Raw genomic sequence first — 23718 nt, forward strand, 5'->3', positions numbered from 1 at the left:
GGAATGACTGAAAAATAGATTTTTTTCATACATATAAAGACACAGCGAGCAGTTGTGGCATTAAACATTTATTAGAGTGTCCCACCGTTTTAACAGCATCACCTCTGTAGTACTGTATTTACAGTTAGTCATGGAACATTAATAAATACAAAATAAAGAAACAGTAGATAAGATACAAAAAGAAACTATAAGAACTGCATGATGAACAAAACGTAAAGAATTCAAAAAGTTAAGGGGAAGATTTCCAGGTTTTAAACATGTGTAATACTAATGTTTGTTACACATATGCATTATGCCTGAGGAGTAGCTGTTCTAGTCCACTTCCTCCATTCTGGATGTGTCGTCGTCACCTTCAAGCGGGGGCATCTCCTCAGTGGGGGGCGTGGCTGTGGCGTCCGCCATCATATCGTCGTCGTCGATGCCTGGAGGAAGAGCAGAAACGTGCGGATAAGAGGACCAATAAGCAGAAAACAAGTCATGTGTGGCGTACTCACCGAGACCCAGCTTGATCATTCGGAAGATGCGGTTGGAGTGGGTCTGGGGGTCGTCCAGCGTGAACCCCGAGGAAAGCAGCGCCGTCTCAAAGAGCAGTGTGACCAGGTCCTTCACAGACTTGTCGTTCTTGTCCGCTTCGGCCTTCACCCTCAAGGTCTCCACGATGGGGTGGTCGGGGTTGATCTCCAGGTGCTTCTTAGCCGCCATGTAGCCCATGGTGGAGTTGTCCCTCAGTGCCTGGGCCTTCATGATCCTCTCCATGTTGGCCGTCCAGCCGTAGGTGCTGGTGACGATGCAGCATGGCGAGGAGACCAGGCGGTTGGAGACGGTGACCTGTGCAGGAGATGGACTATTAAAAGTCTGAACACCAGCGAGAATGCTCCTAACTCTCCAAGGGTTTACAACACGCACCTTCTCCACTTTCTTCTCCAAGATGTCCTTCATGATCTTGCAGAGATTTTCAAACTGAGCCTTCTTCTCCTCCTGCTTCTTCTTCTCGTCCTCATCCTCAGGCAGCTCCAGGCCTTCCTTGGTGACAGAAACCAGGTTCTTGCCTTCAAACTCCTTCAGCTGCTGGACGCAGTACTCGTCGATGGGCTCAATCATGTAGATGACCTCCAGGCCGGCCTTGCGGAGGCGCTCCACGAAGGCAGAGTTGGCCACCTGGTCCTTGGTCTCCCCTGGAATCCAGACATTCATGTCATGATGGCGGCTTGTTGGGTTTAAGATGAACCATAGAGCAGCACACTCACCAGTGATGTAGTAGATGTGTTTCTGGTTGTCCTTCATGCGCGTCACGTAGTCCTTCAAGGACACCATCTCATCTCCAGAGGATGAGGTGTAGTACCTTAGCAGCTCGGATAGTTTCTTCCTGTTTTGGGAATCCTCGTGGATGCCGAGCTAAAAGAAACCAAACACATTGTGCATTCATTCTTTGAGCATTTGGACAGAAAGTTGCACTGAAGATCTTCTAGATGCTGACCTTGATGTTCTTGGAGAACTGCTCGTAGCATTTCTTGTAGTTCTCCTTGTCCTCTGCGAGCTCGGTAAAGAGCTCCAGGCATTTCTTGACCAGGTTCTTGCGGATTACCTTGAGGATCTTGCTCTGCTGCAGCATCTCTCTGGAGATGTTGAGGGGCAGGTCCTCAGAGTCCACCACGCCCTTGATGAAATCTGAGAAGATTTGGAAAAGACGATGAGTCTCTTTGTATGTTGCCAGTGTTTGTGTGTGAAGTCCCGTACTCACTGAGGTATTCAGGGATGAGCTCATCACAGTTGTCCATGATGAAGACCCTTCGCACATACAGCTTGATGTTGTTCTTCTTCTTCTTGTTCTCAAAGAGGTCAAAAGGAGCCCGGCGAGGCACAAACAGAAGGGCGCGGAACTCCAGCTGGCCTTCGACTGAAAAGTGCTGTAAAAGAGCGTGGAATTTGTTATGACAAACTCAAGACAACAAACTTCCAGGTTGGGATGCTCAAGTAAACCTTGACAGCCAGGTGGTCCTCCCAGTCGTTGGTCAGACTCTTGTAGAACTCGCCGTACTCCTCGTTGGTGATGTCGTCTGGGTTCCGCGTCCACAGAGGCTTGGTCTTGTTCAGCTCCTCCTGATCGATGTACTTCTCCTTGATCTTCTTCTTCTTCTTCTTGTCGGAGGACTTGTCATGGTCGTGCTCGTCGTCCGAGCCGACGTCCTCGATCTCGGGCTTGTCCTCGTCCTTCTCCTCCTCTTCCTCGTCCTTGTCTTTCTCCTTGTCCTCCTCCTCCAGCTCGTCGTCACTCACCTCCTTGTCTCGCTCTTTCTCGACCTGAATGAGAACTTCATAGTGAGTCACAAAGAAATAAGTGCAGATTTATTCATAAATCATGTTTTGTGGTTAAATACGCCGTATTGGTCAAAAATATGGCTTTTTAAACATATTTTGTGTTTTTTTGCCTAAATTTAGCATTTAAGGATAACTGATCTGTGACCTTTAACCTGCATGAAGTAGCTACCAAACCGTGAATGTAGCTGCATAAAAACAACCAGCTGTGATTGTTCACATGTCCAAGCTCCTGCAGGAGGAGTTGTACGTATCACTTACGTAGAGCGTGATGGGGTAGCCAATAAACTGCGAGTGCTTCTTCACAATCTCTTTAATCCTCCGCTCCTCCAGATATTCCGTCTGGTCATCCTTGAGATGCAGAATGACGCGGGTGCCACGTCCGATTGGCTCGTCTGAATGGAGACAAAGTAAGTTCCAACATGGCTGAAGGGCAAAACAAATCTCATTAGCTGTACTTACGGTGGTCCACTGAGACTGTAAACGAGCCTCCGGCCGAAGACTCCCACACGTACTGCTCGTCGTCGTTGTGCTTGGTGATCACCTTCACCTTCTCAGCCACCAAGTAGGCTGAGTAGAACCCCACGCCAAACTGACCGATCATGGAGATGTCCGCTCCGGCCTGCAGAGCCTCCATGAAGGCCTTGGTGCCCGACTTGGCGATGGTACCCAGATTGTTGATCAGGTCCGCCTTTGTCATGCCGATGCCCGTGTCCACCAGGGTCAGGGTGCCTTCCTCTTTGTTGGGAATGATTTCGATTTTGAGGTCCTTGCCGTTATCCAGCTTGGAGGGGTCGGTAAGGCTCTCATAACGGATTTTGTCCAAAGCCTTCAGACAAAAATGGTAATGGAGTTACTAGCAATGTCCCGAGACATCCGACTCACAAGACAATGCACAAAACTGTGTCCACGAGAACAAGACAAAAATAAAAAAATTTGACCGGACAAACATATTTAGTCGCGTCACAAAACAATGAATGTGCAATGTGAAATGTTTATTATCCCCCAAATTGACCATCCAAGATATTAACAATTTTGTTGCTACCACTACTGAATAATTTGGCAAACTGGCTTGTTCGTCTAGATGGGCTCACCTGGTTCATTATAAATACAGTAAACCTCGGATATATCGGATTCAATTGTTCCCACTGGTTTTGTCCGAAATCCGTTAAATGCGTATACCGGAAAATGTCCGTTTTACGCATATATCGGATTTATATCCGGTATATGCGTAAATCGGACTTTATCCGTTATAAAAAGGCACTTCCTTGACTATGTTTCCAATGTACCTGGACTGGGCAATGAAAAGAGACGTAAGGTAATGAGAATTTAACTTTATTGGACTCTTGAGCATAACAAATTGTTAATTAAGCTAGGCCCTGTTACGCCCGTCAGGCCTACGTTATTTCCAATAGTGAGGTTAAGATCTCATTCACTGCTGTGCTAGTATTATTGACGTCACTCACTTTTATATTTGTCCTAAATCTGGAGCCAGGAGAAAGACAATAGCCAGTGACATCAACAAGATTAGCATAACGATGCGGCCATCCGATATATGCAAGGGAAATTTAATGGAAATGCATTGGAACGGGACTGGAGATTTTGTCTGAAATAGGCGAAATCCGTTATAAAAAAATCCGATATATGCAATGAATTTTTATTGGAAATGCATTACAGAAAAATCGGTTCTTTTTTATCTGTCCGTTGTGAGCGAATTTCCGATATATCCGAGTCCGATATATCCGAGGTTTACTGTATTCCCACATGACGGCTGTGGCAATTGGCTTTGTAAGCATCTTCTTCCCTCAAAACTTCTACTAACATTACCTGGCATCCAATCTTTTGCTGTGTTTGTATGCTACAATTGCTCCTTGACAATCATATTTGATAACCGCCACTTTTTACAATAGAAAGCAAAACAAGCACTTCACAAGAATCCAGGTCTGAGCAACTTACATCGGAGGAGTTGGAGATGAGCTCCCTGAGGAAGATCTCTTTGTTGGAATAGAAGGTGTTGATGATGAGGGACATCAGCTGAGCTATCTCAGCCTGGAATGCAAAGGTCTCCACCTCTGCCTCCTCCATTTGTTGGTCCACTAACTCGGGCATCTAAGCAGACAAGACATATGCTCATTATTATTTATATATACACACAACATTAGTGGCACAGCAGAAAAAAAAAACACAGGATACGGTAATTCTTTTTATGGCCAAGTGTAACAAATGTTTTATTACAACTGAACTGCTATTCGAAGTGAGCAGTTTAGCATGCTAAGTAATGGCTTAAACAAAAGGTGAGCACCCCTGAAACAGGTGGCGCGACAGACTGCCGCCTTGCCCATCATTAATCCATCTATGGCCAAATCCCATGGCAATCTGCTCTAAGAACACTGTTGCATAAGAGTTATTTGAATTTTACAGCTGAATCCTTATGTGTGCATGAGTAAACAAGCTAATATCCCCCTAAGACCTAGCAATGCATTTTGTCATCCTAAAGGAGAACAAACGGTTCTTTGCCTTTTTTCAAATGGCAAACACACTACGAGAATTAAAACCAGTTGTGCTGTGAAGACAATATCTCAGGCGTTTTACTAGTATGAGCCAAATAGAAGAGCTGGCTCCTATTCTGGAATGTTTTATGTACCCAGGAAGTTATTACACATACGCAATAATTGCAGTTATGCAAATTGGATGGCAACCAATGATGAGTGTGTAGGTTTTCTCCATGAACTCTGACTCAACCATCCCAAAAAACATGTGTATCAGCTATGTTGAGACTCACTGCTTGTTTGTATGGTTCCTGTGCCTGGCTGGTGACCAGTCGAGGGTGTACCCCACAAAAAAAAATCAGCTGGGATAGGCTCCAGCTCACCCGTGACCCTGATTAGGCCATAAAAAGGTGGCATATTCCTTCTACATAAGACAATCATGTAATGCAAAGAAAAAGCAACTTCATCACAGTATATTGGTTTGAACAGCAGCACCTAGCGGTTTGACTGGGGAACTGCAAGCTTCTAGAAGGTACCACCAATTCAACTCTATTGGAAATTGCCGTTTGAAGCACACAAAGTGGATTGTCTGACTGAATAACCAGGAGTATATAATAAATTTCGATTTTTTTTTAAATGTCAGATTTGTGTGATACTGGGAATACATTTAGTTTTGTTTCGTAAGTGCTCCTATTTCACGTAATTCCAGTCTGGCAAGTGCAACACTAATGAACCTACAAAGTCCATGTGGTTGTTTTTCGTCAAGCGATGAATAAACAAAAAATGGCGCACAAAAAAATGACAAAAAGATGCTAACCATGAAAATCCCTATTCCACTGTATTTACCTAGCATTACTGTCTGTGACAGGCTAGCTTCAATCAAATTCAAGTTATCCTTAAACTGAATTTGTAAAACCGAATGCCAATAACAATTTAACAAAATTAAACATTCCTTTACCTTGGTCCGCAGTGTTTGTGGTTACAGTTCAGCGTTGACTCAAAGCGGCACAAGTGGCAAATTCGTCCTCTTTATAAGGTTTCTTCAGACTGTTCGAGAACGCTGACAGCTTCCAGAACCCTCTGGAATATTCCTCAATACGGCGTGGCGAAACGGCTGTTGATTGGCCCGATGGGCTGTCGGTTAGCAAAGAGGTGGGACAAACCAAGCGGAAGTTGTCAGTGGCCGAACGGAAAGAGCCATGAGGAGTTCAGGGAACATTCCAGAACATCTTTGATCAATGTAAACGTTAACGTTGCAACACGTCCTTTATGAAGTCATCCTCCAACGTTTTTTTGAAGTTTGGAAGAAAAGACTTTAAAGTTTGTGTTTCTCTGATTGTTTTATTACAAATGTCAATGCTTTCATTAAAAAAAAATGTTACAAAAAAAAAGAGACCACACTGTACTTCCAGTGAACACCAGGCTACCATGAGCACAAAACATTATGTGCTCCAGAAAGTTCAATTTCATTTCGCCACACCCTGGCTAAGCAGCATATGTTGGCATACATTGGATAAACAAAAAGGTGAATCATATCAAAGTGGAGTTCTTGAATTTGTGCAATTATTCTATTTTGTTTGCTAAAATTAAAAAAAAAATATTTAAATTTACTGAACTAACAAAATACAAATGTGTCAAAAATACCATATTTGTATCTCTGAGTCTAGTTTTACAAAAGCAGCTGAGATGGATAACTTAAAACTTAAAATCTTATGTCGTCTTATGTCTTTTTTGCTGGGGGGGCTAAATAAATTACAAAAAATGTGTCACGAAAGCAGGTTTAGTCAACTTCTTCCATTCTTGACGCGTCATCATCTCCCTCCAGAACTGGCATGTCTTCTTCAGCGGGTTGAGCGAGGTCCTCGACTGCGGAGTCGTCTTCATCGATGCCTGGGAATGACGAAAAGCGCTTATTAGTGAGACCGTCCTTTAGCCACGTTTAAAATCGCTTCATCCATTTATTTTGACCAAGTAAGTGCAAAGCAGTTCACCCCTGCACGTGGGTCAGAGCTCCAAACTGTGTCCAGAAATTAAGACAACAAACTAAATGCCCAAGCTGTCAACTCCTTGTCCAGCACAGCTCTTAAGGTGTCAGGGAGTGAGCTTTGACCGTTCATTCATTCATTCATTTTCTACCGTTTTTCCTCACGAGGGTTGCGGGGGTGCTGGAGCCTATCCCAGCTGTCTTCAAGCGAGAGGCGGGGTACACCCTGGACTGGTGGCCAGCCAATCACAGGGCACATATAGACAAACAACCATTCACACTCACATTCATACCTATGGACAATTTGGAGTCGCCAATTAGCATGTTTAGCATGTTTTTGGAATGTGGGAGGAAACCCGGAGTACCCGGAGAGAACCCACGAATGCACGAGGAGAACATGCAAACTCCACACAGAGATGGCAGAGGGTGGAATTGAACCCTGAGCTTTGACCAATGTAATGTAATGTCATTGACTGGCCACCAGTCAATCAAAGAACAACATACATATAAACAACCACTGCACAATTTAGCGTCTCCAGTTAGCCTAACATGCATCCTTTCATATGTAGGAGGAAAGAACCCACCCAAGCTTGAGGAGAACATCCACACAGAGATAACACAGCCCCAAACACTCACCAAGGCCCAGCTTGATCATTCTGTAGATGCGGTTAGCGTGCGTCTGCGGGTCCTCCAGTGTGAACCCTGAAGACAGCAGTGCCGTCTCAAACAAAAGGATGACCAGGTCCTTCACCGCTTTGTCGTTCTTGTCCGCCTCTGCCTTCACCCTCAATGTCTCCACGATGGGATGCGCGGGGTTGATCTCCAGGTGCTTCTTGGCCGTCATGTAGCCCATAGTGGAGTTATCCCTCAAGGCTTGGGACTTCATGATCCTCTCCATGTTGGCTGTCCAGCCGTAGGTGCTGGTGACGATGCAGCATGGCGAGGAGACCAGGCGGTTGGAGACGGTGACCTGAAAAATAAAAAGAATGAGTTGCAGCAAAATGACTTAATCCATGATCTACCACATCTACATTTGTTACCTTTTCAATCTTCTTGTCGAGGATGTCCTTCATGATCTTGCAAAGGTTTTCAAACTTGGTTTTGAGTTCCTCCTGCTTCTTTTTCTCGTCCTCATCTTCAGGCAGCTCCAGGCCTTCCTTGGTGACAGACACCAGGTTCTTACCGTCGTACTCTTTCAGCTGCTGTACGCAGTACTCGTCGATGGGCTCAATCATGTAAATGACCTCCAGGCCGGCCTTGCGGAGGCGCTCCACGAAGGCAGAGTTGGCCACCTGGTCCTTGGTCTCCCCTGTTGCAAGAGTCGATTTGTTCAACGTGCTGAAGACGAGGACGAGAATGGAGCTGGATCCAAACCTGTGATGTAGTAGATGTGTTTCTGGTTGTCCTTCATGCGTGAAACGTAGTCCTTCAGGGACACCATCTCATCTCCGGAGGATGAGGTGTAGTATCTCAGCAATTCTGATAGTTTCTTCCTGTTTTGGGAATCCTCATGGATGCCGAGCTGGAACAAACATTCAAATGTGTGTCAGTATTGTCAAAATAATCTTATGAGGTCTACAGAAGTCCACATCAGCCTACCTTGATGTTCTTGGAGAACTGCTCATAGCATTTCTTGTAGTTGTCCTTGTCCTCTGAAAGCTCTGTGAAGAGCTCCAAGCACTTCTTGACCAAGTTCTTGCGGATTACCTTGAGGATCTTGCTCTGCTGCAGCATCTCTCTGGAGATGTTGAGGGGCAGATCCTCAGAGTCCACCACGCCCTTGATGAAATCTGAGAAGACAGAGGACAGATGTGTCACGAAGCAGAAAGGAGACTTTTGACGGAGTAATCTGATGGCACTCACTGAGGTACTCTGGAATCAACTCCTCGCAGTTGTCCATGATGAAGACCCTGCGCACGTACAGCTTGATGTTGTTCCTCTTCTTCTTGTTCTCAAAGAGGTCAAAGGCGGCCCTTCTGGGCACAAACAGAAGCGCTCGGAACTCCAGCTGGCCCTCCACGGAGAAATGCTGCAGACAAAAGAGTTGTTGAAGGACTTCGGTCATGGTCCATGTCTCCAAAGAACATACCTTGACAGCCAGGTGGTCCTCCCAGTCGTTGGTCAGACTCTTGTAGAACTCGCCGTACTCTTCGTTGGTGATGTCGTCTGGGTTCCGGGTCCAGATGGGCTTGGTCTTGTTGAGCTCCTGAGCGTCGATGTACTTTTCCTTGACCTTCTTCTTTCTCTTGTTCTTGCCTTCTTTGGTGTCCTCATCCTCGTCTGAGCCCACGTCCTCAATCTGGGGTTTGTCCTTGTCTTCTGCGGCGTCTTTCTCTGCCTCCTCGTCCTTCTCCCCTGGTCCCTCGAGATCCACTTCCTTCTCTCTGGTCTTCTCCACCTTGAAAAGTAAAGATGGTGTTAGGATGGTGTTCAGTTCAAGCATTTGTTGACGTGAACTTACGTAAAGTGTGATGGGATAGCCGATGAACTGGGAGTGCTTCTTCACAACTTCCTTGACACGCTTCTCTTCGCAGTACTCTGTCTGGTCTTCTTTGAGATGGAGGATGACTTTGGTACCCCTGCCAATGGACTCCCCTGAAGGTCATCGCAGATCAGTACCCGTGAACATCGTTCACCAAACATCTTCACCAAAATAATCATCTTACCGGTGTCGGGTTTGACTGTGAAGGATCCCCCGGCCGCGGACTCCCACACGTACTGCTCGTCATCATTGTGCTTGGTGATCACCGTCACCTTCTCAGCCACCAGGTAGGCCGAGTAGAAACCCACACCGAACTGACCGATCATGGAGATGTCAGCTCCGGCCTGCAGAGCCTCCATGAAGGCCTTGGTGCCTGACTTGGCGATGGTGCCTAAGTTGTTGATAAGGTCTGCTTTGGTCATGCCGATTCCGGTGTCGACAAGGGTGAGAGTGCGGGCGTGGAGGTCGGGCCTGATTTCGATCTTCAGCTCCTTGCAGGAGTCCAGTCTGCTCGGATCGGTCAAGCTCTCGTATCGGATTTTGTCCAAAGCCTATCAGAGAGAAATGGAGGTGTTTGAACAGTTCTGCTTATTTCCGGACAGCCCTCAGGACGTTCTCCAGTATGTCACTGTGGGAGTGGTTACATCTCAGCATGGATGCTCTACATAGTTTTGAAGCTGGGACACATTTACGGTCGTCAACTTCAAAAATACTGAGAATCAAAAAAACGTAAATGCGGAATGAAGAATTCACTTTACGTCAGAGGAGTTGGAGATGAGCTCCCTGAGGAAGATCTCTTTGTTGGAATAGAAGGTGTTGATGATGAGGGACATCAGCTGAGCTATCTCAGCCTGGAAGGCAAAGGTCTCCATTTCTTCTTCCATAGCGTGGCCGGCGTTTTCGGGCATCTGCAGAGAAAAGAAGTAATGTAACTGTTAGATTGAAGGGGCCATAAGGCAACCGCATGGCCTATGGGCAGAATCGGGGGTGGGGGGGCAGGGCGTGAGCAGCTGCTGATGGTGGAGCACATGTTCATCCTGTCAATCAAACGTTCTGATCCTTTGACCATCCCCCAGTGGGTTACCTAACACCTTGATGGTAAAGGACACAAATACCCCAGGGACCGATTGATTGATTGATTGATTGATTGAAATGCGTCTACTCACGCCATGTTTGATTAAATGTCATTTCTTCAATGTGTGGTTATGAACATATGGTCCGTCATATCCGCCATTGCCCTCTCGCTCAGGGTCACCCTCCATGCCATGTGCTCATGAACCGATCTAACTGGTCCAGTCGGATGTCTAAACTGTTGCCCGTACACGAATGCTATCAACTTAACAGTAAATAGGGGTCTTCATCTGCTAAGTCAAAGTAACTCCACTATCAAAATAGAAAAAATTAAAAAAATATGCAATGAGCTTTGATCTTCTTACCTCGATGTTGATCTGTTTTCTTCAAGATGGGCTTCAAGTGTTTGGATTTGGTGAAGAGCTCCAAGACTCGCCCGGCTGGCCTCCCGTTTGGTGTACTCAAGCAAGTAGCGAGTATGCGGACGTCTGTGACACGCCAGTGGCTTTTTATACTTAAGGGTGGGGGGTTGTTCTGGAAGCTCCCATTCAGAAGGTTCCAGAAGATACGTTGGCTACGGCGAGGGGGGGCTCCACGGAGGTGGCAAGTGAAACACCAGAGCCCCAATGCTGATGTGCCCTTATAGGGCAGCCAAAGTCGCAAGTGGTGCCTGTCACTCAGACACAAGAAGCTTCCTGATAGCTCGGCTGGCTGGCTGGCTATTAAGGCTCCGGGACCCCCCCCCCCCTTGTCCCCCCGACACCCATCCTGCAAAGCGTCACAGCTGGGCATTGACTTTGCTATCAGCTGTGGTGCCGTGACCATTGCATAAACACATACACTGACGTATCATATATTTAAAGCCAATCAAGCTCAAGTTATTATATATATTATATATTTTGGTGAGTAGTCATTGATCGTGTGAAAAGACCATTTTTTGCACTGAGCCTAATCTAGAACTTTCTACTGAACTCTTCAAACACAAGGCCCAGGGCCCACATGTGGCCCTCCATGTTATTTTATGTGGCCCGCAAAAGCCTGGCTATATGCAACATTCACGCGTTATTTCGAAAGACCATTAAACATAGTAACAGCTGCATGGCGTGCAAGTGGTTAGCGCGCAGGCCATACAGCTAAGAGACAGAGTTTGATTCCACCCTCGGCCATCTCTGTGTGGAGTTTGCATGTTCTCCCTGTGCATGCGTGGGTTTTCTCCGGGTACTCCGGTTTCCTCCCACATTCCAAAAACATGCTAAGTGTACCCCACCTCTCGCTTGAAGACAGCTGGGATAGGCTCCAGCACCCCCGCGACCTGTGTGAGGATAAGCGGTAGAAAATGAATGAATGAAACAAAGTAAATATACTTTTTTTAACCTGCAATTCGGAATACAGGTGGGGTAATATACTAGAAAAACACCTGAATTAACGCACCTCTTCTTTAATCTGACACTTATATAAAAAAGACGACAAATACATTAAATGAAAATTTTCTAACTCGGTCTTACTAGTCCACGTGTAGATTTTTTTTGTGTGTATTATTTATCATTGCTTCTGGTTGGCGACTTTTTGATTTAAAAAAAAAAAATCGAATAAAATCTCGATCACAGCCTTCGTCACTAGCACAAACTTCACTGCTTTATTACTTTCGTTGCCTCACGTGACTTGTGCCTCTCATTGCGCATGTTCGCTGCACCCACCGCTCTAGAGTTGCACTTGCGTACTCCGTCACATCCGGGTCCTCGGACAAGGATGAACGGCGACTTCCAAGATGGCGGCGGAGGGAGGAGGGAAGGAGACCAACGACATTAAAACTCAGTTCACCACACGGGAAGGCGTTTACAAACTCCTCACGCACTCCGAGTACAGCCGCCCCAACCGGGTGCCTTTCAACTCACAGGGTTCTAACCCCGTCAAGGTCTCCTTCGTCAATGTGAACGACCAGTCGGGCAACGGCGATAGGATCTGCTTCAATGTGGGCCGGGAGCTCTACTTTTATATCTACAAAGGTGTGAGAAAGGTAAACAACGGCGACGGCAGCTTGTGGCTTTGAGCAAAACTGACTGTCAACTCCTTTCAAATTCTGTCACTGAAGGGCGCACATTGTCCACAAAAGGCCACGTAGCATTCTGACCATGTTGGTTGGCATCGCTATAACTAACGTTGCCATACTTGTTTGTTTTTGTTGTGCACTTGCTCGTCTCTCCGTGGACTAAATGTTTGTTTATGTTTGACATGCAGCATTCGCTGCCCTAATTACGCCAACGGCGACCGTGTTAGCTTAGCAGTTAAAGTGGAAGTGGCCGCCTTTGGTGCGTGTTCGCATGTATGTGATGTCACGTGATCTACTGTTGACAAAACACATCGGCTTGGATGTCATCTTTTTGAGCATCAACTGTTGATCGTTGCTTGAATGCGGATGGAATTAATCTGTCAGTTATTAGTTCAGAACATTTAAATATAATCTTCTGTCCCTTCAGTACATGACACCCACTTAGCTTTACTCGGCATGACTTGCTATTGAAGCTGTAGTACTGGCCAAAGCAGGCCGGTACTACAGTGTACTGTTCCAAATACTTGCTCAGCTGGGCGTCGATACCATAGGACTGCTGCAGCAAAGTGACCAAGTACTAGAAATAGTACCCAGTAGTACCTGCTTTTGCCAACGGAAAGTGTTTTTTGTAGTATGTACTTGAAAATAAGTATCCAAATACTCAATGGTTTTTTGCGACCCTGTAAATTCAGCTTTTAAAAAAAATTGTGGGCTTTTTTGCTCTAAAATAATTTGTAAATTTGTGATGATACAATGTAAAATGTTGAGCATAATACTTTACTGTGTTATAATACATAAAACAGTATATGGTGTGGGCGGCACGGCGGTCGAGTGGTTAGCTCGCAGACCTCACAGATAGGCCACCCTTGGCCATCGCTGTGTGGAGTTTGCATGTTCTCCCCGTGCATGCGTGGGTTTTCTCCGGGTACTCCGGTTTCCTCCCACATTCCAAAAACATGCTAGGTTAATTGGCGACTCCAAATTGTCCATAGGAATGAATGTAAGTGTGAATGGTTGTTTGTCTATATGTGCCCTGTGATTGGCTGGCCACCAGTCCAGGGTGTACCCCGCCTCTCGCCCAAAGACAGCTGGGATAGGCTCCCGCGACCCTCATGAGGAAAAGCGGTAGAAAATGAATGAATGAGTATATGGTGTGAGGTTTAAATCGCTTGTTTGTTTCATAATGTCACGGTGTGGTAGACCCTTGGAGCACATTGCATCCTGACGTCTGCCCTCCACGAGAGATAATTGAAAGAATGTTTTGTTTGGAAATATCTTGCATCCAGTCTGTCCAGTTTGGCGACATCGCCGTAAAGAACTCCTTTGTCTTCCTGTCATCGTTGTCGTTTTCAGGCTGCCGACCTGAGCAAGCCCATCGACAAGAGGATATACAAAGGAACGCAGCCCACCTGCCATGACTTCAACCCCATCACGGCCACCGCCGAGAGCGTCTCCCTGCTGGTGGGCTTCTCGGCGGGCCAGGTGCAGCTCATAGACCCCATAAAGAAGGAGACCAGCAAGCTCTTTAACGAGGAGGTTGGTGCTGTTGTAACCGGGTTGGCGCTGTATGAATGAATCCGAGCTACATGCTAACATCAGCCGCTGTCTCGCCCCCCCTCAGAGACTCATCGACAAGTCGCGGGTGACGTGCGTACGATGGGTTCCCGGCTCGGAGAGCCTCTTCCTGGTGGCGCACTCGAGTGGTGCCATGTACCTTTACAACGTGGAGAACACGTGTGGCACCGCCGTGCCGCACTACCAGCTCCTCAAGCAGGGGGAGAACTACGCTGTGCACACCTGCAAGAGCAAATCGGGCCGCAACCCCTTACTGCGCTGGACGGTGGGGGACGGGGCCCTCAATGAGTTTGCCTTCTCGCCAGACGGCAAGTTCCTAGCCTGCGCCAGCCAAGACGGCTACCTGCGGGTGTTCGGCTTCGACGCCGCCGAGCTCCACGGCACCATGAAGAGCTACTTCGGAGGCTTGCTGTGCGTGTGCTGGAGCCCCGACGGTCGGTACATTGTCGCGGGCGGGGAGGACGACCTGGTGTCCGTGTGGTCCTTCTCGGACTGCAGGGTGATCGCCCGGGGACATGGCCACAAGTCGTGGGTGAGTGTGGTGGCCTTCGACCACTGCACCACCAGCGTGGACGACGGCGACCCTCCCGCCGAGTTCAGCGGCAGCGACGAGGACTTTTATGAGCAGATTCACTTTAGCGCAGGGCGGGACAGGGCCAACAGCGCCCATTCCAAACTTTCCAAGAGGAACTCTACAGATAGTCGGCCTGTTAGCGTGACCTACAGATTTGGGTCAGTGGGCCAGGACACGCAGCTGTGTCTGTGGGACCTTACCGAGGACATCCTCTTCCCACACCTCCCGTTGTCTCGCACCAGGACTCACACTAACGTCATGAGTGCCACGAGTCCTCCAGCCACTGGGCAAAACACGACAAACACTGTATCCACTTCCACCACTAATCCCAGTGGCGCTAATGGCAAAGACACTGTTAGCAATAGCAGCACGGGCGGAAACGCGCCAAACTCCCTCCCGGGAACGCTGCCTCGCTCCAACAGCCTGCCGCAATCCCCCAACCCCGCAGGCGGCGGCAGCACGCCCAACAGTCACACAGGCAGCAGCAACAGCAGCTGCAGCAGCAACAACAACACGGCCAAGGGCGGCAGCATCATCGACAGCGCCCTCATCGCCGCCGGCGTCGGCAAGTTCGCCACGCTTTCGCTGTACGAGTCGCGCAAGGAGCGCCCGGAGAAGGACCACAAGCGCGTGCACAGCGTGGGCGGCGTCGGCAGCAAGAGTAGCGACAAGCTCAACCAGCTGAGCGCCTCGCGGGCGGCCAAGGGCGACACGGCCAAGACGCTGGGCACCGCGCTGTGCCCGCTCATGGAGGAGGTGCCGCTGCTGGAGCCGCTGGTGTGCAAGAAGATCGCCCACGAGAGACTCACTGTGTTAATCTTCCTGGAGGACTGTCTGGTCACGGCCTGCCAGGAGGGCTTCGTTTGCACGTGGGCGAGGCCTGGCAAAGTGGTGAGTGACAGGGCATCATGTGATACCTGAGCTCAATGCTGCGTTTTCCTGTGTGATGATACCATGATACCGTCTCCGCTTTAATTCAAAAGGCGTATTACTATGATTTTTTTGCTGTTATTTTTAAAATAATGCAACTTCCTTATTTAATAGTATTATAAAATAAAAAAAACATTTGGTAGTATGACCACCAATTTTCATAATATAAAACTTCATGTGACTAAAATAGCTAGATTTTTCCGCATTTTAATATTCCAACGTTCTCTCAAACTCCAACGTTTTGGTCTTAATATTTTGACTTTATTCTTGGAAAATTGTTGCTGATTTTCCAATTCTTCCTGCTGTTGCCATTTGTCTTAGCGTTCATGCTAAATGCTATTTTTAAAATAGCACTTAGGCGTGCCTGCCATGGTATCCGATTGACACACTTGGATCCTCATGTACTAGGAATAGTGCCTGGTAGTACCCGCGTTTAGTTTGAGGTACGCTAAAGTAGAGAAGGTTAATTAAAAAAAACTACCTACTACGTTAGTACCTACTTCCTGCATAAACAAAAGGAATAAGTTGCCTTTGCATTTGTTTTGTGACTCACGTCGCCCCCCCCTGGCCGGCCGCCCAGAGCTGTGGGAACGCTCGCTGTTCCGCCTCTGACCCCCACATGCATCCGACTGGTCCGTTTGCTGATCAACGTATCTTCCGTGTCTCCGTAGGGATTGCTGTCATCTCAGAACAACCCCACCAACTCCCCCAGTGGAACGGTGGTATAGCCCCGCCCCCTCCAGCCCTCCCTGGAAAGAGGCCGCACCACACCACTTCATAGGAACTTGACGCCTTCAGTCTGCAGTGAAATGGGTGCTATTTTCCAAGTTGGGGAGGGGGGGGGGTAAGCAAGCTTTAAAATAGTCCGGCTGGTCGACGTAAGGGATGCCATGGTTGGTCTGTGAGTGTCTTTGCTGCGGCCATGTTGTCTTCTGTGCTTGACCTTTGGCCTCTGAAAGGAGCAAAGATGATTGGAAAGACCCCCCCCCCCCCCCATTCTTCCATCTAACCACACCAAGTATTTGCACAAATTTAGCCCCATCTTTCCCTTTTTGTTTTTGTAATTCCTAGCTGGACAAGACAAGCAGATTAGGAAGCACCCCCCCCCCCCCCCTCTCCTTCCCCCATGCTGGATGCTGCAGTCATCCTTTTCCATTTAAATAACGTTTGCACTTAAAAGTTTGTTCGAGGACAATGGATGTACATTTTTTTGCGGGGGAGTGTTGAAAGATATAAAATTAGGATAATTCAACACCTTTGTACTGTTTCCTATTCTTTTCAGGCAACGCAGGCTCTGTATTATATGTAAATATTGTACTTAAGTCATTTATGGAAATGATTCATAGTTTAAAAAGAGCCTCTTTTGAGAGAATAGTTATTTCTAATACAGAAAATCTATACCTAATAAAATAAACATTTTGAATATGCAGAATTTTTTTTCAACTTGTGTTGTACATAAAGAGAATTCAGGTGTATTTTTTATGAAAGCAACGTTTGCTACATAGGAGAACCTTTTATCTAACTGCTAGTGCTGAATACCAGCCTGTCTGGAAGGACGGCAGGACACATTCAGCCATCACTTGAGCTCAGGTAAAACGCAGGAACGCACGCCGGCCTAGTGTGAATTGACGCGACACGTTATTAATATGTTGTTTTTTTTTTTTTTAACATGTTGATACAATTCATGCTCTCAGGATGTGGCTTTGGAGGTGTGAGGGTGTCTCCCTGCCGCCCACTTTGTGGGAAAACTGTGAGGATTTGAATGGTGGCAGCCTTTTCCTCCATGTGACGCCTATTAAAAACTGTTTGCCAGACTATGATCATGTGTCTTTTTTTTTTTTAATCAACACACACGGAAACTACTACTGCCAGGGAAAGATAAAGAACTGTAACAGGAGAACGCACGCAACTTTTAGCTTCTCTATGAAAGTGCTGCAATGCATGCTGGGGGGCCGGAAGCACCAGTTCACAAGTTGTGAAGTTATTTGATTTGAATACTTCAAATATTTCTCATAATTGTCTTGTCAAATGAATGCTATGTATGTGTGTATATATATATAGCTTAAAATGAACCTGTTTGTGACAGCCTATATTGGCCACTAGAGGGCAGTACTGCAAGAACGCCTGCAATAACTTGTCCATAGGTTCATGCTGTTCCGTGCTTGGTAAAGTGCACTCTACTAATCTATACGCCGTATAAATATTTCACTGTCATTTCCAAGCAGGCAGTAAAAGCGCTCGTCCATTTTTAATGACGTGCATTTAGGACAGTATGGGTGCCCCGCGGGTCGTTAAAGCAACAAACTGCGACATCAGGGAACGATCGATGGGGAACGGCTGAGTCGGCATCCGTGCTTTCTATGTCTTTATCACCTACTTTGTGTTTTATTTTACCTCGAACACCGACACAAGCATTTCGTGTATTTATTTGCATGCCAATGTAAAAGGGAGGACAATATAGCTTGCTTAGAAAGGAAGTGGTTAGATTGTTGTTTACACGATGTCTAAATGATTAAGACTGGTGCAGTGCCGTGAGACTTGTGTTGGGGGAAAGAAACACAAAAACAGAGTAATGCATCATGGTAAGTCTGTAAAATTGTCTCGGACAAAAGAATAAAGTCCTGGTCCTTGAACAGCTTCTATCCTATCCCACGGTCTAAGCACGATCTGCATTCTTGTGAGGATTTGAAAGCGTCAGCAAAGCATTTCCAGATACCAGAGCCACTTCCTCTCAGCCCCAATCTATTCTAAGCCGTCCCCAGAGACAAGAGGCCTGATTATTATTATTATTGGACGTCCATGAGGAGTGGCAGACCAGTTTGCTAATTTGGGTGACCTCAACAGCAAGGTAGATGTCACTTGGAAGAGCAGGCTTTTATGATTAATAATCTAATAAAATACATGCCATGGTCTGTTCACTTTAAATAATAATAATAATTCCCCCAGGTGGTACTGCTATTCACTTTACTTCGACCCTGCTAGCAGTCATACACGATACATGAAACACTAAAGAAACGTCCGCTAACTGAGGCGGCCGATTTGCATATTTCCTTTTGGATCATTTGGCCGCTTTTCCTGGCTTGTTGTGGTGAAGAGGGACCTGAGCCGAAAGGCAAAGCTCTCAATTTACCAGGATCTACATTCCTACCCTCATCTATGGTCAAGAGGTTTGGGTAATCACCAAAAGGACAAGAACACGGGCGCAAGCGGCTGAAATGAGTTTCCTCCAGTAAGAGAAACCAGGAGAAACTCAAGAGTAGACCCGCTACTCCTCCATATGGAGAGGAGCCAAATGAGGTGGGCTCAGCATCTGGTCAGGATGCCACCCTATGATGAGGTGTTTGGGGCATGTCCGACCGATAGTCTCTCACATGGGACAAAGTAGCCAAGGACAGGAAAAGTCTGGGCTTCCCAGCTTAGACGGCTGACCCGACCTAAGATAGGCGGAAGATAAATGCATGTTTCAGGGTCGTCAGCACGCCGCAGCCGTGTGGACGAAAGGCTGAAACCATCAAATAGTTTTCCCCTTTCAGTGTGGAGAGACCCCAAAATATCAGACATGCACGCGACCAAGAAAGTGCCAAGTTGGAAGAAAATTCGGATCCAATAATTCAACATGAAAAGATCCAACATTCATTTTTATTTGGAACAGTCCAGTAAAACAGGCAATATGAAGAAAAGTCCATAAAGATTTAGTTTGAAAAGGCGTTCTTTATAGAGGATGCAAAAAGACAAATAGTAGCAATTAAGGTCACTGTAATCGAACGTAACTCTTGCAGAGTTCGTGGTCCCTGATATCTCCCCAGCCCCCGTTTTTCACATGCGGTGCCACGCCTCCGGCCCCGTTGGACGGCAGTCTTTTGGTGATCAGGAGGTTCTTGGGGAACAGCTGGTTCCCGCTGCTCTGCAGGATATTTTCTATCTTTGTTTTCTGGCTGGCCGGCATGCAGGTGGCCTTCTTGTGGTGCATGCCGCAGTCCCCGGCGTGGAAGATCCGCGGCGCCTCGCTGACCATGACCTTCCAGTAAGAAGGCAGGCAGGACACGGTCAGGTGCTGCAAGGACCAGTCCCAGTTGTAGTCGTCGTAGGTGCAGAAAGTGTCCGTGCAGGAGATGAGCTTCTGGTAGGTCTCTCGATGCAGAGCCATGCCCATGTTGTGCTCCGTGGACTTCCACGCCTTTACTTCCACCTTGTTGGCTTTGCTGGAGTAGCCGATGTGGCTGTAGCTGCCCAGCGACAGGATGTCGCAGTCACTGCACTGCTCCCTTTTCAGGGTCGACATCAGCCTCAGCAGATGGATAAAGTCTGGAGACAGGAAGTGGTCCTCCTCGATCAGCAGTACGAGACCATTATGGTCCTTGAGGATGTGGACTCTGTCCCACACAAAGTGCAACTTCCACCACCAGTGGTGCTTGGTCTGGGAGAACTTGGCCTCACGGTAGTGCCCGAATGAGTCGGGGTACTCTGCGTTTATGCATCCCAGCTTTAAGGCCTCCTTTTTTGGAATGTCCCTAGGACAGTCCTTGGGGTCGTTACCAGGGAACTCCTGTGGGTACAGCTGGATGCTGAACGGGAAGAAAATCTGAAGAACTTGACAGAAATCCACAGAGCTGACCACTTTGTTGATCTCGGGGGACCAGTAGTCGTGGCTGAATATCAGCAGTATGCTTTCCACCCCTCTGGCCTTGCGCAGGCTGTCCACCAGCAGCTTGAGGTAATCTGGTCTGTTGTGGACTTGGACCACCACAACCAGGTCATCCTTCTGCCGCGCCGCTTTGAACTTCTCCTCGTTTCTTATCGTCTGGTCAAAGTTAAGTTGGAAGACGATGCCGCGGTACACCAGCGTCGCGTTGTCCACGTCTGCTTTGTATTCTTTGCCTTTTGTTCTGTCCAGGTGCGTCTCATTTGTTTGGACGACCGGAGGCGGAACGGGTGCTCGCTTAGCAGCGGGTGTGGCTGGTAACTGGATATGATTGTTGAGACTGCTGCTGCCAACGACGTTACCTCGCCTCACCACCGCTACCGCCGCTTCCTTCGGGAAAGCGTCACTCTTCTTCTGTCGTCCACTGCTCCAGAAGGCGAGGCCGCAAACGACAACCACCAGAGTCAGTATCACCACCTTCCTCTTGTAGATTCGGAATCTCATGATAGGGGATCGGCGATGAATTGTCGGAATTGTCGAGAAAAAAATCAAAGCGCTGCCGTGATGCGGTTCACACAGCACGGTGAAAAGGGCGCTAGGGAGGAGCTAATTGCTGGAAGCGTGGATCCCGCTCCACTGCCACTGGTGGGGGTGGGGGGTGAACACTCCATAAGGCATGACAGTTGCTGGAAGGCAGCAAGGTTGCAGTGACTGCGAACTGCCTGAATGGAAAACAAACCCATACATAAAGTTGATGTGGATTTGGACGGAAAGACGGACAAGTCATCACTAGCCACATGATTAGGTGGTATAGCTACTACGGGTGTTGGACCGATACCATTAAGACTCCCTTGTCCTACACATACAATACCCTTTCTCGACCTGACACGTTTGGGTAAAAATACCACACTCAAAGGGCAAGCTCCATGGATGTTGAGCTTCTTTGTGACGTTGCCATAGAAGCCTACCAGTGATGGCAGAGAGGGAACATGATGACCAATGACTGTTACAGAAACGGTCTGAGTCAGGGGTGTTCAAAATGCGAAACGAAGGGCATTTCCGGTGTGCGGCACATTATAACAATAGAATTTAACAAGTAAACTGAGGAATCAGCAGTAATTTTACACTAACATTATGAGTAATAATGTGATTTTTGTGGGGTTTAATGTTGTAATAAACTGTACAACAAATACTTGTAATGTTCGTAATATTTAGTTGTGGAGAAAGGTTGAAAGTCACAATATTTTAACAATAAAGTCAACCATGAGAGAACAATTATGAAGATTATTTAAGATTTAAGTTTCAATATTAGGGGAGGGGGGTACTATAGCAGAAATGGGAAAAAAGCAAGCCAAAATATTGAGAGAAAACTGTTATAATGACCCCCAAAAATGAAGATTTACAAGAATATACTTGGCATATGAGGAGGAACATTAAAAAAGGGGAAAGAGCAATGAGTGAGGTTGATACTATTAAGTCAGGGGTGTTCAAAGTGCGAACCGAAGGGCATTTCCGGCGTGCGGCACATTCTAACAATATAATTTAACAAGTAAACTGAGGAATTAGCAGTAATTTTACAGTAACATACATGAGTAATAATGTGATTTTAGTGGGTTTAATGTAATAAACTGTACAACAAAACAACAAATACTTGTAATTTTCGTAATATTTAGTTGTGGAGAAAGGTTGAATGTTACGAGAACAAAGTCACAATATTTTATCAATAAAGTCAACCATGAGAGGACAATTATGAAGATTATTTAAGATTTAAGTTTCAATATTGGGGGAGCGAGGTATTATAGCAGAAATAGGAAAAAAGCAAGCCAAAAAATTGAGAGAAAACTATTATAATAACCCCCCAAAATGAAGATTTACAAGAATATACTTGGCATATGATGAGGAACATTAAAAAAGGGGAAAGAGCAATGAGTGAGGTTGATACTATTAAGTCAGGGGTGTCCAAAGTGCGAACCGAAGGGCATTTCCGGCGTGCTGCACATTCTAACAATATAATTTAACAAGTAAACTGAGGAATCAGCAGTAATTTTACAGTAACATTATGAGTAATAATGTGATTTTAGTGGGGTTTAATGTTGTAATAAACTGTACAACAAAACAACAAATACTTGTAATTTTCGTAATATTTAGTTGTGGAGAAAGGTTGAAAGTCACAATATTTTAACAATAAAGTCATACATGAGAGGACAATTATGAAGATTATTTAAGATTTAAGTTTCAATATTGTGGGAGGGAGGCTATAGCAGAAATGGGGAAAAAGCAAGCCAAAATATTGAGAGAAAACTGTTATGACCCAAAAAAATGAAGATTTACAAGAATATACTTGGCATATGAGGAGGAACATTAAAAAAGGGGAAAGAGCAATGCGTGAAGTTGATACCATTCGTCCCACATGCACACAACCAGAAACTGACAGTAATATTAGTAAAAAGTAAGTACAATACACGTCCTGCACCTGCATTGCATGACGGAAAAGCCTCTCTGAGTGGCGGTGTCCCACTTTCATCAAACCTGCTGTTTATGGGCCCTTGATCTCAGGTATTAGCATGCTTCCATATATAATACAGTTTTGTTTTTAAGTAGGTCATGAGATAACGACTGATGCGGCGTGACAACCCCCCACTCCCCAACCCTTTCCCACTGTTCAAGCTTGTGTGAGATGCTTTTAAATGGATTAAACGGACCAGTAGCAAGAGTCAAGACCAGGCTGATTTGCTCATTATACAGATATTTTCAAGTACTCATGATCATGTGGAATATAAAACATAATGACGTGGCAAGTAGTTATAGCTACTAGCTACTAAATAACATCGTCTTATTTTGCATTTCAAGTCATTACCGTAGGGATAATAATTTTTGTCATTTGTCAATTCATTACATTAATAGTACAACTTGTACTTATGAATTATATTCTTAATAGTACATCCATTGATATTTTGTTTATATTTTTTTACATAATTGATGCTTATTTTGGAACCTTCAATTCAATTCAATCTTTATTTATATCATATTTGCTAGATACTTCCTTCACTTGACGCCCTCTCTCTCCGATGCTAAACTAGCGACAACGGCACAGAATATAATTACACAACATAATAAACACATCATCATAAAGTGACGATTTAAGTATACGTCAAAGCAAACGTGTTAGTTTAGCTCTTCGGGGATAGTCGTAGCCTACTAGCGACACTTCAAGTTAGCTAGGCTATGCTAGGCTAGCCCGTCTGCTGGTGAACGAATAGCTCGCCAACCCCCCCAAAAAAGCACCCGGCGTCCGCTTCCGAAGAACCAGAACAGCCGTGTTGTTAACTTCAGTTACCTAATGGCGGAGCGGGTGAGTGTCCACTTAGGAAGGCAACGTCAGTTGGTTCCGTGTCCCGTTTTCCGCCATCCTTCCATTGGAGAAGCTAACGGCCAACTGGTGGATGCTTCTGCTGGCGGCCCGCGCTCCTTCGTCCTGCAGGGGGCACTCGCGTTCGTCTGCTGATTTGTTTCCTTTCTGGCGGGCTACTTCCATCGCCAATATTGGGTACAGCTAGCATACGACACTAATCAATATCGATATACTAAATGGTTAAAAACCGTGA

At 46.4% G+C, this 23718-nt stretch overlaps 4 protein-coding genes across 4 annotated transcripts; 1 reads left to right on the forward strand and 3 right to left on the reverse strand.

Annotated features, from left to right (window-relative positions):
* Window positions 1–52: 52 nt before the first annotated feature.
* On the reverse strand, window positions 53–5932 carry hsp90aa1.2 (heat shock protein 90, alpha (cytosolic), class A member 1, tandem duplicate 2). Its single transcript, XM_058057059.1, has 11 exons — window positions 5764–5932; window positions 4273–4425; window positions 2779–3145; window positions 2578–2711; window positions 1981–2301; window positions 1742–1907; window positions 1478–1668; window positions 1248–1395; window positions 907–1175; window positions 495–828; window positions 53–422 (listed from the first exon to the last, which is right to left on the reverse strand). Exons 2-11 carry the CDS (start codon window positions 4423–4425, stop codon window positions 313–315), a joined length of 2193 nt encoding a protein of 730 aa, XP_057913042.1. The 5' UTR covers window positions 5764–5932; the 3' UTR covers window positions 53–312.
* Window positions 5933–6141: 209 nt separating this feature from the next.
* hsp90aa1.1 (heat shock protein 90, alpha (cytosolic), class A member 1, tandem duplicate 1) lies at window positions 6142–12795 on the reverse strand. The gene is made up of 12 exons (XM_058056343.1): window positions 11774–12795; window positions 10708–11654; window positions 10030–10179; window positions 9456–9822; window positions 9251–9384; window positions 8879–9187; window positions 8653–8818; window positions 8389–8579; window positions 8164–8311; window positions 7830–8098; window positions 7426–7759; window positions 6142–6695 (listed from the first exon to the last, which is right to left on the reverse strand). Exons 3-12 carry the CDS (start codon window positions 10177–10179, stop codon window positions 6586–6588), a joined length of 2178 nt encoding a protein of 725 aa, XP_057912326.1. The 5' UTR covers window positions 10708–11654; window positions 11774–12795; the 3' UTR covers window positions 6142–6585.
* On the forward strand, window positions 12055–17291 carry wdr20b (WD repeat domain 20b). The gene is made up of 4 exons (XM_058056344.1): window positions 12055–12359; window positions 13746–13928; window positions 14014–15432; window positions 16143–17291. Exons 1-4 carry the CDS (start codon window positions 12111–12113, stop codon window positions 16197–16199), a joined length of 1908 nt encoding a protein of 635 aa, XP_057912327.1. The 5' UTR covers window positions 12055–12110; the 3' UTR covers window positions 16200–17291.
* Window positions 17292–19091: 1800 nt separating this feature from the next.
* Window positions 19092–23650, reverse strand: mgat2 (alpha-1,6-mannosyl-glycoprotein 2-beta-N-acetylglucosaminyltransferase). The gene is made up of 2 exons (XM_058056345.1): window positions 23451–23650; window positions 19092–20835 (listed from the first exon to the last, which is right to left on the reverse strand). Exon 2 carries the CDS (start codon window positions 20615–20617, stop codon window positions 19223–19225), a length of 1395 nt encoding a protein of 464 aa, XP_057912328.1. The 5' UTR covers window positions 20618–20835; window positions 23451–23650; the 3' UTR covers window positions 19092–19222.
* Between the last annotated feature and the right edge of the window lie 68 nt (window positions 23651–23718).

This window comes from Doryrhamphus excisus, chromosome 19, assembly GCF_030265055.1.
Source record: "Doryrhamphus excisus isolate RoL2022-K1 chromosome 19, RoL_Dexc_1.0, whole genome shotgun sequence".
Taxonomy (NCBI): domain Eukaryota; kingdom Metazoa; phylum Chordata; class Actinopteri; order Syngnathiformes; family Syngnathidae; genus Doryrhamphus; species Doryrhamphus excisus.